General features: G+C 29.0%; 3 protein-coding genes across 3 annotated transcripts; all 3 read right to left on the bottom strand.

Moving 5' to 3' along the window:
- Positions 1-881: 881 nt before the first annotated feature.
- Positions 882-4,543, bottom strand: Phum_PHUM374420 (histone-arginine methyltransferase CARM1, putative; the record flags this gene model as incomplete). The annotated part of the gene is made up of 11 exons (XM_002428246.1): positions 882-1,019; positions 1,169-1,302; positions 1,399-1,473; positions 1,590-1,765; positions 1,860-2,082; positions 2,181-2,444; positions 2,541-2,679; positions 2,764-2,919; positions 3,029-3,231; positions 3,548-3,688; positions 4,411-4,543. The coding sequence occupies 11 exons, from the start codon at positions 4,541-4,543 to the stop codon at positions 882-884; spliced, it is 1,782 nt and encodes a 593-aa protein (XP_002428291.1).
- A 462-nt stretch (positions 4,544-5,005) lies between these two features.
- Positions 5,006-6,575, bottom strand: Phum_PHUM374410 (Modifier of mdg4, putative; the record flags this gene model as incomplete). Its single annotated transcript, XM_002428245.1, has 4 exons — positions 5,006-5,200; positions 5,278-5,430; positions 5,523-5,682; positions 5,764-6,575. The coding sequence occupies 4 exons, from the start codon at positions 6,573-6,575 to the stop codon at positions 5,006-5,008; spliced, it is 1,320 nt and encodes a 439-aa protein (XP_002428290.1).
- Positions 6,576-11,725: 5,150 nt separating this feature from the next.
- On the bottom strand, positions 11,726-15,792 carry Phum_PHUM374400 (protein daughterless, putative; the record flags this gene model as incomplete). Its single annotated transcript, XM_002428244.1, has 13 exons — positions 11,726-11,826; positions 11,919-12,064; positions 12,364-12,489; positions 13,037-13,132; positions 13,432-13,570; positions 13,662-13,829; positions 13,912-14,056; positions 14,201-14,269; positions 14,639-14,764; positions 14,853-15,050; positions 15,133-15,299; positions 15,383-15,470; positions 15,685-15,792. 13 exons carry the CDS (start codon positions 15,790-15,792, stop codon positions 11,726-11,728), a joined length of 1,677 nt encoding a protein of 558 aa, XP_002428289.1.
- Between the last annotated feature and the right edge of the window lie 271 nt (positions 15,793-16,063).

Genomic DNA, 16,063 nt, shown 5'->3' with positions numbered 1-16,063 from the left:
AAAAAAAAAAAAATTCAAATTGGCACGCTCACTGTAATTTACTGTGGGGGGTAGAGGAAAGGGGGGGGTTGAGGAGAAAGGGGAGTAATAACGATGACGACGATCACGACGATAATAATACTACTACTACTAATAATAATAATAAACCAATTTAAAAAAAAATCAAATAAATAATTTAAAATTAATTTTAATTTAATTAAAAAAAAAAATAAAGTGCCAAAAATGAAAAAATTAATTAAATAATAACTTTTATTATTATTATTATTATTATTATTATCAATTCATTTCGTTTTATTTGGTATGTTTTTTTAATATTTTATTCACTTTTTTTCTCATTTGCAGGGACGTGAGAAAGAGAAAGACAGAGAGAAAGAGAAAGAGAAAGAGAGACAGAGAAAAAGAGAAAACATGAGTATTTCACATTGTTTAAAAAAAAAAAAAAAAAAAAAATCATTACAATACACAACAGACTGGAGGACGCGTCGGATTAATTCCGACATTAATAATAATAATAAAAAAAAAAAAAAGGAAAAGAAAAAAAACTCTTCAACTAACGCGGTAGGTAAAAAAAAGGCGCCGTTTTTTTTTTTCCTTCTTTTTTCTTTTTTGTTTCACGTTGAACAACGAGACTAAATAATGACAATAAAAAAAATAAAATCGATCGGACTCCAAACACACAAAAAGAAAACGTCTTCTCATCATTAAGCTCTGGAAAAAAAAAAAAAAAAAAATATTAACTCGCTCAATCCATTCATTCGATAACAGTAAAAAAAAAGCGCAAAGATTTATTTTTTTCCAGACTCACTTTCATTTCATTAATGAGTGATAAGTCCTTGATAAGGATGACTAGTAGTCAAATAGACCACTGGAGCAGACGACTGTCACTGCGCGTGAGCGTGCCTGTAGTTAGGAAGAACATTGACTCCGACTCCGCTTGCGAAATAATCACCGATCATTAAACTGCTGCTAACCGGATAATGTGAAATCGTGTTTCCCATAACTATTTGGTGTCCGGTTCCCTGCTCATTCCCAACAAACAAACAAACAAACAAACAAAAAATTAATAATTTTAAAACAAAGGTACGTAAATTGACAACGACCGACAATTTTCATTTTTTTTTCGGATTAATTTTTTTTTTTAAATTTTTTCTTTAAGGGAGACACATACGGGAGATGTAAATAAGGTAGGTGAAATTCCTCCCCCTATAAGTTGAGCTTGTTGAGTGGAGGTCGCAGTACTGCTACCTACCCGTTGTCTTCCGGTGCTCGTGATCGACCCCGGGTGAATATTTGGTGGGTTGCCTGGAAAAAGAAGAAAACGTTATAAAATTCGCAAAAATCATCATCATCGAAATTTCTTTTCGATAATAATAATAATAATAATAATAAAACACTCACTCATGGTCATTCCGTTATTAGGATCGATTCCACAATCAGTCAAACCGTTAACGGATATTCCATTCGTCATACTAACTGTAAACGGGAAAAAGAAAATTTTTTTTAATTTTAGAAATTTCAATTCAAGTAAAATAAGGGTGAAATTATGTGTGAGAGAGAAAGAGAGAGATAGACAGACAAGTAAATCGCACCTCTTTCGTCCAAAGTGTTCCACCAAGCTTCGCTCGGGGACGTCGTGTTCGAACCGGGAGGAGGAGCGGCCGCAGTACCAGAATAACGAAAATATGGATTTTTCAAATCTAAAGTATTCGAAGCTACAATGTCGCTTCCGACCCTTTGAAGTTGTATCGTCACGTCGTAACTTTGACTGAAAATTTTTTTTTCAAAAATTATGATTTCCCGAATCGAACAAAAATTTTGTCGTGAAAAAATAAAATATATATATATATATAAACAATCACCGTTTGTTAGCGACGAGACTCACGAATCCTTTCACGATATCTCCGCTACCGACGAAAAGTGGATCCTCGAACAAACAACGAACTTGATACCAGTGAGTTAAAGGCTCGGTCGGAGACGTCGACAACCAAATGTTTTTACCACTTCCCGAAAATAATACGTCGAACCAGAAAGCAAGTCCGTGTATGGAACCTCCTTCCAAAATTTGATAAGTCAATGGGATTTCTTCGCGTGCAAATAAATAAATAAATTTTACGTTACGATTAATTACATAAAAATTTTGAAATTAATAAGAGTTTGCTAATTGAAAAAAAAAAATTCACCGATTTTATGCAACGATGATTCGTCGGCCGTCCTGAAGTCGATAATGTGTTTAACACTTTTTGCCGTGCAAATCCTTATGTCGAAAGTATCAACGATCGGCTGTCGGAAATATTCATTGTGAGCAGATTGTCGAAGACTACGCAAATCAACGTTGTGAAATGCGTTCTGATACCAAAAACTCGCTTTGTTAAACTGTTCCGTGTAAAGCGTTTCATCTTGAAAGGGTGCCACGTGCAATTCTCCCTGACAGGGAAACATTTTACCTAAAATATAAAAATAATTCATTAATAATATTTGCCCCCTCCCCCCCCCCCGTTTCGAATTTAAACGTTTAAATTATAACATTTTAATCATCTCACCCCCAGGTTTGAGAAATTTTTTTGCGTGCAAATAAGTTTCTAACATTCTTTCATTTATTAACATGTAACCCATGGGTTCGGATACGATAACGTCAACTTGTTCTGGCAATGCAAGTTCTTCTATTTTCCCAGGAATTACCTGGAAAAAAAAAAAAAAAAAAAAATTTTTATTTATTACAAAGATGTCTCCTGGATTTTGTAATTGATTTGATAATAAACTAACTTTAATTATGTGATCTAATCCATTGGCTGTGACTAGTGTTTGTGCATGATTTGCCATGGACGATGCTTCCACCGCATATACTCTACTAGCACCTGCTTGAGCAGCAAAAAAGGACAAAATCCCTGAACCGGCACCAACGTCGAGAACGACTTTGTCCTAAGAAGAAGAAGAAGAAGAAGAAAAAAACAAATCGTGTTAAATTTTAAATCAAGTTTAAAATATTTATAACTATATATATATATATATATATTTCATTTTAATTCACCTGAAAATCTTTATAATTTCCTAAAATAGCTTTCTGGTAAGTTGATGTCCTAATAAAATCTTGAAGCATATTTTGCTGTTGAGATAAGTAACCATAAAACTGAAAATATTGGCTTGCAGAAGATTCATCTGTTCGATCTGTAAATACTGAACTATTCTGACCTTCCTTTACTTTAACAATATTACTGTGAAATAGTTTTGAACCTTTCAACAAAAAAAAAAAAAAAAAAAAAAAAAAAAAAAAAAAAAAACAATTACATTAATTAATTTTATTATTATTATTATTTATAAGGCTAATAATGTTAAGTTGATATAAAAATGACAAAAGACTATTAAAGTTAATAACGTTAAAATCAAAAATCGAGAAATCAAACGAATAAATGCTAAGGTTGAAAATAGAAAGATGCAGGTATTCAAATGACATTTTGTTTGTTTATATTAATATTATTTTCAATTAGAAGATTCATTAATTTTGTGAATATGTGAATGATGAAAATAATAATAATAATAAATTACTCACTTTCTTCATTTACAAAATTAATAACTAAGCTTTCATTATCGACGACAATTGTATAACTTATTTTTCCTAATCTAGCACATTCTGTAGCTCTAGTTACAATGAATTCATTTAAAAAATCTGAAGATGAGCCACTTTCATTGGCTGGAAACAAAACAAATAAATAAATTATAGTTTATTTATTAATTATTTAAAAATTAAAATATATAATGTGTATATAAATAAATATTTTACATTTATTTATTTTTTATTTATTTATTTTGACCCCTTGTTAAATAATTAAAAAAAATTTTTCTTTCACAATTCTATTATTAAAAAAGAAAAAAAAAAAAAAAGAAAAAAAGTTAATTTTTTAAAATGATGTTATTATGTTAAATTAAATTAAATTAAATTAGAAAAAATTAAAAATAATTGATGCGGCTCGTATTTATTTGTTTATAAACACTGACACAAGAGAAAATTTTTTAAATTATATAATTTTATCCAAAAACTCGACATTAATACGCATATATAAAAATGAATGACGTTAGTTTGAACATATTCATAGCCTTGAACAATTGATCCGCGCGCTAATATGGGGGTTGGGGTGGTTAACTAAATTAAAAAAAAAAAAAGGGGTAATTACACATGAATATTTATTTATAAACTTAAATATTTCATCGATTAAGAAAATTTATTCAATCGATAACGATCGAATAAAATTTAGCGAGTATCCATTGAAAAATTCCAACTAAAGGATTTGTTTATAAATAAGTATTTTCAGTGTAAAAAGAAGCCGCTGTGTTTTGAAGAGACGCTCAACCACGAGGATCAATTGAAAAGAAACCACGAAAAATCATTTTATAAAAAATAAAAAACTAACAAACCTTTTTTAATTTTAACACTAAGACCATCAGGATCATATTCTAACACTAACTTAACTGGAACTTCATATTTCGGTACAGGAACTCCACTAGAATTTATACAATTCACCGAATTAACATTTATTGTAGTCGCCATTTTTTAGTAGACAAAGAATCGAAGTTCAGTACTGACAACTTAATTAGTTTCGTATTGTCACATAAATTAAAAAAAAAATTTTACACTCTATGAACTAATTCAATTACATTTGTTAAATTTATGTTGGCACCACCTTTAAAATCCCAATTAATGTCAATAATACTTTTATTAATTCTTAAAAATTTTTATTTTTGTAAGCAAATAAATTAGTTTTAGTTTATAATAAATTTAAACGATAATTAAACAAACAAAAAAAAAATTTTTTTATTTAATGTTTAAAAGTAAGGTAAAATATTTTTTGATTATTAAAATAATGATGAAAATAAAAAATTTGATAATAAAACTGAAATAATAATAATAATTTACAATAAGAAAATTTTATATACTAAATCTATGGAATTTAACTGAATTAAAGTGTATTAATTCAGTATCAAAAGTTAAAGTAAAATCCAAACTTAAAATTTATTTATTCGTAGTTGGTAAAATTCTTTTGCAAGATTTTTTTTTAACTTTATGATGAGTTTTTTTAGGTGCCGTCATATTAGCTACAGCTAATTCTCTGTCTGTGTGCCACATTTGAAGGTGATTTGCCCATTCAGTTGCCGAGAAGCATACACAAGAACAAATAACACATGTAATCATTGTGTTACCTCCTCCCTAAACAAAGAAAATATTCAATAATGTCTTTTAATAATAATAGTTTTTTTTTTTTTTCCATTATCATTTTCTCTTACACTTTTATCCAAATCTTTATATGTTTGATAGCCTCTATCTTCATGTTGTTCAGTCATATGTTTTACCCATTCTGAAGGATTTGTGTATACTTCGTGGCAGAATTCACATTGTAACTCGTTATAAACCACTTCCTCAATATCATCAGGTTCTTCCTTTTAATTAAAAGAAAATTATGAAAGAAATGTAAGAAATGTTTTAGTTAAATTGCTTTTCAATGAAATTAATTTAAAAATTAAATTATTACCACTTTAATAGTTATCATTTCTGTCGAATCTTCCGATTGTATTTTGGTGTCATTTAAAATCGGTTCATTTTCCTGAGTATCGTTATCAATTTCTTTTTTAATCGGAACCATTTCTATAGGAGTTGATGTAAAACTTTTTTGATGCTTTTTGGAAGGTGAGCTGAAATTTTCACAATGAAATAAATATTAACAAAACACAGACTCTTTTTTGTGTAAGAAAAAAAAATTAAATCAATTTTACCTTTCGGTTGATGTGGATGACGAAGATGATGATGTTAAATCAGATGTTGCAGATGATTTTTTTATACAATCTTTTGATGATGATGATGATGATGATGATTTTCTTTTAAGTGGTATTTGTACAAAATTTTTACTTTCTTGCGGTAAATTTTTCACTCTAATTGTCTTCCCCGATTTTGTTTGATTTTCTTTTCCACTTTCTTGTACATTTAAAACTTCCGTTAAAGCAGTCTTTTCATTTGAATTTTGATTTTTATTCGTTCTTTTTTCAGTTTTAGATAAAGTTTTCATTGAAACACTTTCATTGTCCTTCACTTGAATTTTTTCTTTCAATGTTGATTTCTTATTTTCATGTCCTTGACTTGAGGTATTATTATTTGAGCTTCTCGTTTCGTTTGATGAAAAATTTTCTTTAGTTGAACTTCCATTTCCTAAACTTTCACTTAAATTAACCAAACCTATTATTTCTAAAAATTGTCCTGCTTTAATTACAGAAGGAAGGAGTTCATGAGGCACTTGGGTTTCTCCTTTGTACATATAATTCATTAATATTTTAAAAATGTCATATTTTATTTCTGGTAAAGCTACAACCAATTGTATTTCCCTTCTCCTTTTCATATTCCTCAATAATTTTTGAAAATATTTACTGCTGTTGGCCAAAACAAACTGATGAGAGTAAATCATGTGTTTGTCAGCGGTTGCTATTATTATATCGGAATATGAAATATCCGTCATTAATTTTGTCATGCATGATGACAAATGATCAGTAAAATGATTCCAGTTTAAAAGAAATTTTACTTTTTCGCTTTCCATTTTTTTTTTTTACCTGGAAAATTAAATTTGCACACATTTCAACGAATTCTATAAAAAAAAACTATCTATCAAGAGTTTCTCTTTTTTTTTTTTCCCAGAAAATAAAAAAACAAATTAATCATTTGATAAATTGTGGGAAAATCGGTAAAAGTCGTTATTTTAATAATTTTTAATTGGAACTCTATTTCAAAATAAAAATAATTTAATAAAAAGAAAACGATTAAAACGTTTTATAATAATAATATTTATATCCATCTCCGATCAATACATGACAAAATTTATCGAATTAATATTGATGGTAATAACAATAACGAATGCAAATAAAATTAACGACTTGTTATTTTCAAAAAAAAAAAAAAAGTAGCCATTTTGAATTTTCGTGGGGTATAAGTCACGTGACAAATAACCGCAAAAATAATTGCTTCAATTCGTACGTACGAAGATTTGTAATGAATGTAAAAAAAAAAAATTAAAACGAAACGAAAAAAAAGTTAAGTAAGTAATTAATTAATTAAATTTATAAAATATCACGTAAACGAAATGGGAAACTAAAAAAAAAAAGGGGGGAAAAAAACAAAAACCTTGTTAAATCGATATAATTATTGATTTTTTTCCAAACAAAATAAATATACAACGAGACACAAGTTAAATCGTTTTCCCCTTCATAAACAAAAAATAAAATAAAAATAAATTATTAATAATACTTACAACACTTAAGGACGGTGAAAATCGATTATTATTATTAGTTATTTATTTATTTTAACCGATAACGATAAAAAAAAAAAAAAAAACATAAAGAATAATAATAGAAAAAGATTCGTAAAAATGTTATTATTATTATTATTATTATGTTTTTAGTAAACGTACGACGGATTTAAAATTTAGTGATTTTAAATATTTTAAAAAAAAAAAAAACGGTTCGATTATCTTTCTCTATCTTTTGTATTAAAAAAAAAAAAAAAAGGAAAAAAAAAAACAAAACAAACACCCACCCTTCTCACCCCTCGTAAATAGAAAACGAAATTGAATAGGATTTGGGAAGGAATCGTGAAATCAATAAACTTCCTGCGCATTTATTGATTATTGGTCGGCCAATGAAATCATTCACGTCATTGATTTTCATTTTCCGATAATCTATAATAAAAAAAAACGAAATTTAAGGTTTCCGTTCTCGTCATTCTAACGCTTTTATAAATTCCTTTCTTTTTTTTCTCTACGGAAAATTATTAATTAATTCCCTCCCCTCCCCCTCCTTCCCCCTCAACTCCCCCGGATTAAAAAAATGAAATTTAATAGAGTAAAAACGAGGGAGATTTTTTTAAATATGATTCAATATGGCTGCCGCTCCCGTTAAATTAAAAAACGTTTTAATTTTATCATTATTTAAAAAAGAAAATAATTTATATTTATATTATTTAATATATGTAATTAATTTTATATTTAAAAAAAAAAAGAATTTGTGTTGTTTGTTTGTTTGTTATCGGTTGTTGTTTGTTTCCGTTTGTTGACATTTTTTTAAATTTAAAATTTACTACTCTGTACTTAGCTTATTGAATAAATTTATCAATGAAAATTTTTAATTGATGAGACTGACTAATTAATTTTACTACTACGAACGTGCGTAAAAAACGCATTTTTCCTCTTTTTATAAATTTTCCATCTTTTTTTCCAAAATTTGAAAAATCTAAAGACGATGATAATTATTTAAATATTCTAAACTTCCCCTGCCCCCCCCCCCCAAAAAAAAAAAAAAATTTTTTTTTCTTCGTTAAAATAAATAAAAAAAAAAAAAAATCAAAAAGATGTAGAAAAAAAGGAACAGAGAGAGAGAAAGAGAGAGAGAGAGAGAGAGAAAGAGAGAGAGAGAGGGATAAAGAGAGAGAAAGGGAGAGAGAGGGAGAAAGAGAGAGAAAGGGAGAGAGAGGAAGAAAGAGAGGGGAGAGTAGATCGACAAAAAGAGGTAGAAAAACAGACTTAAAAAGAGGGATAAGTAGAGAAATAGAGAGAAAGAGGGATATATATAGAGAGAGAGAAAGGGAGGAAGAAAGAGGGATGGAAAAAAAAATTCCCTGTAAATTATTATTATTATTTTTTATTTAAATTTTCTTTTTTTTCCTTATTTTTTTTTTTTTTTATTTTTTTTATTTTTCAAATATATATTTTTTTTTCTTTTTCAGACATGTTAAATTTTATATTTGTAATTTAATAATAATAATAAAAATTTACAATTAATAATAATAATGGAACGAAAAAGACAAAAAAAAATAAAATAATAATAATAATAATAATAAATTTTTATACGATTTTTTTATATTTTTTTTTCATCAATTATTTTCATTATAAACAGATTTTCAATTTTTTTTTTTTTTTTTTTAACTGTAAAATGATACGTTTCTTTTATTACTTATTCACAAATAACGGTTTATATTATTATTATTATTATTATCATTATATTAATCATCGTCGTCGTCGTCGTCGTCGTACTAATCATCATCATTATCGCCAAATTATTTTTATTTTTTTTTTAAATTCATTAAAGTCTATTAATAATAATTATTATTTAAAAAAAAATATATATATACATATAAATAATAATGATAATTTCAATTTGATTTAAATTAATAATAATAATAATTCGATTGAAAATTTTTCACGACAATAATAATAATAATAATAATAATAATCAAAGATCAAGAATATGAGTTGGTACCGGGTTGCCAGAGTTACTATTGTCAGAGGAAAGTTAAAACAGCAGAAGAAATATATAGAAGATTTTGAAGAGGAAGTTATTAAAGACCTGGACCCCCTGGATCAACATACAAATATCTGGGGATTGAAGAAAATTTTGGGGTAGCCAACGAGGAAATTAAACCGCAATTGAAGAAAGAATATTTTAAAAGATTGGAACAAAATGGAAGAAATAAGATAAACGCCGTCGGCACATTAGCAGTTTTAGTAATAGAATACAGTTTTGGCCTCGTCGACTGGACAAAAGAAGAAATCACGCACCTGGACAGAAGGACAAGAAAAATATTTACCATGAATGGTGCGTTACATCCAAAAGCTGGTGTGGATAGATTGTACGTCAGGAGGAAAGATGGAGGAGGAAGAGGATTACGACAAATAGAAGCGGCATACCAGAATGCCATAATTGGAATGGGAAAATACATAGAATCCCATCAAGAGGACCCTATCTTAGCCCAAGTTATAGATTCGGAAGAAAAAATTACAAAAAAAGGAGTACTGAAAAGGGCAACTTGCAACTTATGATAGCAAAGCCCAATCTCAGAAGAAATTAAAAGGCAAATGGGAACAGAAAAAGTTGCATGGGCAATATCTAAAAAGAATAAGAAGAGGACGCACAATTGGCTACGGCGTGGAAAACTTAAAGTTGAAACGGAAGCTGAGGCATAATGCGGAAAAATGGTGTAAACTGATTGAAGTATCCGTGGCAGCAGAAAAAAACACGAGAGAGCCAAAGAAGTAGACAAGAAGGAGAAATGTGTCTAGTCTGCGACAAGGTAGTTCAGGATTTAAAGTTCAGGAAACCTTAATTTTTTTCTTCTGCTATTCTTCGATTTAATTATTTTTGTCTTCAATTCATATTACATCAATATTTATTTACAATTTTTATTATTATTATTATTTTCGTCTTCGTCTGGCATTTATTTATAATTCATACATCCATCTTTTTTTTCTTTTGTCCTGTCCTGTCTCTCCCGAATTTACGACGACGACGACGTAAACGATGACGTCATTTCCTTTTTTTTTAAATAAAACCCGTTTTTGAAATTTTTACAAAGATTCGTCAAAAAAAACATGTAATAATAATAATAATAATAATTAAATTCGATGATTTTTCTTTTGTTATTTCCGGTTTGTTTTTTTTTATTATAAATCTGACGCCATTTTATTTATTTATTTATTTATTCATACATTCATTCATTTTTATTTTTACGACGTATAAATTAAAAAAAATTTAAACAAATTCTCTTGCGCGGCGCGCGGGTTCATCGTGTTATGATTTAATTTTTCGATGATGCAAACAACAACAACAACAACAAACAAACAAAACGACGACGACGACGACGACGTTTTATTTTTTTTTTTTTTTGTCGTGTTGGCGTTGTTTCTTTTTCTTTTAATTTCAAAATTCATTTTCGTAACTTTTAGCAAAATAAATATTTATTATTGTAAATATTGTTCCAGCCACGCACGAATAAAAAAAATAAATGAATGAATGAATAAATAAATAAATAAATAAATCATACAACTTTTATTTATGTCTCATGTTCTCGTTCGTATTAATCATAATGATAATAATAATAAAATTATTATTAATTTACTCCTCTGGGATTAAATATCCCCCCTTCCGGATTTTTGATATTTAAAAAAAAAAATGATAATAATAATAATAAAAATCATATCTTTACATTGATTTTCCTTTTTCTTTTTTTTTTTTTCCTCTCAATAAAAATCATCATTATCATCTTCATAATCATCATCAACCTTAAACTTATCAATTTTTTTTTTTTTACTGTTTTTTTCTTTTTTTTTCTTCTTATTTTATTTTATTATTATTATTATTTAATATGTACAATTTAAAGAGAAATTCAGTCCGCCATTTCTTTTTTTCCTTTCTCTTTTTATCTTTCTCTCATTTTCTTTTTAATCCTTTCTTTTTCTCTTTTTCTCAATTATCATCTTCATCATTTTCTTATTTATCTTTACTTTCATCGCGAACATTTTCTTCCGATCCTTTTTCCGATGCCACCTCATACATCCACACTTTTCCTCGTTTGTTTGTTTGTTTCACATTGAATGAAAGCTTCCTGAAGTGGTTTCTTTCAAATTTTCTTTTTTTTCATTTCCGATTTTCGAATCTCATTTCGAAAATGAAATGAAAAAATAGGGAAAAGAATGCAAGAGAGAGAGAGAAAAGGTGAAAAAAGGAAAATCTCTTTTCTCCCTTTTCTTTTCCATTTTCATCAATTTTCCAACAAATCATCATCACGATCCAAATAATCCATTATAATATAAATAATTCATATTATAATAAATTAAATTATTATATATATATATACTCTCTATTATTATTATTATTATTATTATTAATATTATTATTATTATTATATAAACTAAGGCTCGCCTTAACACATGTGATAGGGTCCGACTCCGAGTTTGGGACCATCTTCCGCTTTCTCTTCTTCTCTCCTTTTCAAACAAGCTGCTTTAGGATTTAAATTTCTCTCTGTAATGATAATAATGACAATAATGATGATAATAATGATGATGATAATGATAATAAAACGATACCTCACACTTTGACACTCGATTTCTCACCTCGTACTTGTTGCTCGAGCTGCATAATAACTTCTACGGCCATATTCAATATCCCGAGTTTGGTCTGTGGTTTGTCCGTCTTTAAATGGGTCATACACATTCTTCCTAGTTCTTTAAGTGCTTCGTTTATATCACGAATTCTTATTCTGTAAATTCATAATCATCATCATCATCATCATTATTACAAATTATTTTCCGCCGATGATAATAATAATAATAATAATAATAAAATTTTCTCATGGAATAAATTTGTGAAAACGAACGCGCGAGTAAATACGAATTTTTAGTCTTTATATAATTTTTGAGAGTCTGCTACCCATGTCTCCATTTTTTTTTTTTTTCTTTTCTTTTCTTTTTTTAACCATTTTGCGAGAAAGATAGATAGACAGATAGAGAGATAGATAGAAAAAAAATAATAATAATTTTCACGGATAAAACATCTTACCTTTCTCTCGCGTTATTTGCCTGCCTCCTTTCTTTTTCTCTCTGAGCTTTGATATCGGGATCCTCATCTTCCTCCGCGCTCGAACAGTGGGAACAAATTTGAGAAAAATAATTTGCGATAAATGCACTTGTTCGTTACTTTTTTTTTTTTTTTTTAATTAAAAAATACAAGTATATGAACGAATGATGGATAAGGAATGGATAAGGGAATGGATGGGGAAGAAAATGGTGGGGGGGAGGGAAAGATTGTTAAGGTTCAACAAAAAAACAACGTGGATAAAAATAAATAATAAAAAAAAAAAAAAAATAATCATTAAAAAAAGAAAGACAAACGAGCAGTGCAAACTCTCAAAAAAACTTGAAACTAATTTTTTCTAGATTTTTTTTTTTCGAAATCGAAAATCAAATCGAATCAATTCGAAAAATTCCTCCGAACCTCCTCCTTCTTGTACCGTCCTTGTAACGAATAATTCGTATCCATGTTTGATAATCTAACCTTTAATCCGATCCTTAATCTACCTTTCAACCGATTATTATTATTATTTATCACGTGCATCAAGATAAATTTTGACTCGTGTTACCCACGTATTATTATTTTTTTTTTTTCGCACGTGTAATTTTTCGCGTATTATTATTATTGTTATTCCAAGAGTTTGTTGTCACTGCTCGCTCACCTTTCTCGAACGTTGTTGGCTTGACGACGTTCTTTGTCGCGGATCGATTTATCGGCATCATCTTCGTCTACTACGCCACCGCCATCACTCACGGAACTGTTATTACAATTAATTCGTAATGAAATAGAACAAAAAACAAAAAAAAAAAAAAGAAAAAAAGGACTCGATTCCGAGTCAATTACTGTGATGAATGTAAAAAACTATTTTTATAAAAATAAAAAGCAATTAATAATAATAATAATAATAAAATGGCGTATGAAATTAAAATGAATCCGTTTTAACTTTTCTCCTGACTTTTTGTGAAATGAAAACATGACACGAATCATTAAAATATCATTAAGCCAACAACAACAGCAACAGAAAAAAAAAGGCTTACGAGTAAAAGTGTTACTTACTATCTCCTAGAACGTTTGTTTCCTTTTGAAACGGTACTAGATGTTGAATTAGGTGCAAGACTCGGACCTGATACTACACCCAATTCGGAGCTAGAAGGCTTAATTTCTAAATTACTATCCGGCGGTTCTTTTCTTTTTTCTGCAAAATTATTATTCAACGGATTATTATTACGTCACAACAACAACAACAACAACAACAACAACGTAACTCTGTAAAAAATTTTTTTTACTTTTTCCTGTCGATGCTGCGGTAATTCTTTCCACTTTAACTGGGACGTCTGAATGAGCCTCTTGAGGATATCCAGATAGAGGGCCGGGAACGGAACCCGGTGGACCTCCGTGCAATGGCCCCGCCGTTCCACCGGGACTTGTCATGTGATCTAGGGGCCCCGACGGTACTGAAAAATAATTTTTTTTAAATAATTAGTTTACAAGTCGAAAACGGTGACGTCACATTTCGCGACCATAATCCAATCTCACCATGTGGATAAGGAGCTAATAATCCATTAACACTAGAATGCGTTGATAATCCACTTTGAGCTAGAGCGTGTAAACCTTGCAGACTTTCGGCGTGATTTCTTAATACATTAATGGCATCGTCTAACCTTTCTTCCATCCTTGTTTCCTATCAAAACAAAAATTACTATGACAAATTTTCTTTTTTTGAAATTTTACAAAAACAAAACGACATAAATATTAATGAAAGGCTCCGGTATTTATCTTTCTCTCTCCCTCTCTCTCTTTCTCTCACTCTCTCTTTTTTACTTACATTTATTACCTCGTTGTGGTCTCTAAGAAAACCGATTGCATCGTCCAATCGTTGTTGTTCAGGCGGATTCTAAAATTGCATTGCAAAGGTGCAAAATCAAAATCATTCCAAAACCAAACATAAAAGAAAAAAAAAAAAAAAAAAAAAAAAAAACGAAAAAAATGAAACAAAAAATAAAATAAAATAAAATAAAATAAAAAAAATTAAAATAAATTAAAATAAAAATAAAATAAAATAAAATAAAATAATAATAATAATAGTTTTATGTTTTTTAAACATTTTCTGAACAATTTCATATTAAAAAAAAAAAAAAAAAACATAAAAAACCTATTCACATTGTATTAAAAAAAATATTATTCACACCAATAGTTAAGGTAAAAGCAAACAACAAAAGTGTGACAAATAAAGCGTAGGAAAAAATTTTTTTCATTCATTTACCATATGCATTGCCCTGTGTTCGGCTGAATGTCCCGGAAATGAGTGATGGCCGTGAGGTGGGGGAGAACTAACTGGTGTGCTTGGATTTGAACTGTAACTGGACACGCTTTGATCTGTTGGGTATATCTGGAAAAGAGAGAGAGAGAAAGAATAAGTAAATAAGTAAAAATTTGACGAATCTTGTAAATTTTGGAAATTTCTCACTCAAACTCACCGATGCTAAAGCTTTTCCCAAAGTATCTCCGGGAGTTTGTGAATGGGGTACGTTTCCGTGAGGGGAATGCCCTCTAAAACTGGACATGGGAGGAAGTCCTGGTGGTCCTGCCGGAGATGGAGCCATGGGCGCAGCTCCACCCAATAAAGGAGTAGGACCTTCTCCTGTATGATGATTTGGAGATATGGCACTATAACCCTACAAAAAAAAAAAAAAATCAATTCTTGTTGTCTTGGAACCAAAAGACCACAAAATTCTTTTTGATAAAAAGAAAACTCACCATATCATGAACACCATGCATGGGTGGAGGAGGGTAGGAAGGCTGAGATAAATGTGAAGTACCATAAGGAGAGTGACCAGAAGGGTAGGATCCTGACTGAATGGGTCCTTGCGTTCCTGGGGCACCAGTCCATGGATCTTGCGCTGCATTTGCGCCATTTGCGCCATCTGAAAAAACAAATTACGATTACAACAAATCACTTTTACTTTCCGCTACAATAAAAAATTTTTCACAAAAAAGGAAAACTCACCCAAATAATATGGATCGGCATAGAGTCCGGTCGCGGATTTTGGTGATGTATACCTCGGCGAATCTTGACCAAACTCATCTGAACCATACTGTAATGAACAAGAAAAAAACCGGAAATTAGAAAAATCAAAAATCGAATTTAGGAAATCCGTAATAAAATAAAATAAAATAAAATAAAATAGAAAAAAGGTCGTAAATTTTTTAAATGAAAAACGAATGCCGGTGACTTCATTACGTTCAACTGGATATGAATCTTTGATTTTACGCTTCGAATAATTTTTCCTTTTTTCGAATTAACAAAACCTTTGTATTAAATAAACCGTGGATAAGAAAATTCATCATTTCTTCGGAAATTTTTGCTTCCTTGCTTCCTTCCTTGCTCGGCGGTCGTCCACACGAGACATCATTCATTCATCTCTCCAAAAAAAATACGCACTCACGCACACACCCACTCATAAGATGTGTAATTTATCGAAAAGTATTTGTCTGAGTCAAAAAAAAAAAAAATCTGCATATGCATTAATATAATAAATATTTATTTTGAAAAAAAAAAAAAAAAAAAAAAATTTGAGTAATGTGAAAACTACCTTTCAACGCATTTCGTTTCCTTGCAACTTTTTTTTTTTTTTTTTAAAAATTGTTTGTTTGAAAGAAATAATAATAATAATAATAATAATAATAA

Source organism: Pediculus humanus, genomic scaffold, assembly GCF_000006295.1.
Source record: "Pediculus humanus corporis 1103172107823 genomic scaffold, whole genome shotgun sequence".
NCBI lineage: Eukaryota > Metazoa > Arthropoda > Insecta > Psocodea > Pediculidae > Pediculus > Pediculus humanus.
Note: the sequence above shows the minus strand (reverse complement) of the source record. Positions and strands in the feature narration are given on the sequence as shown.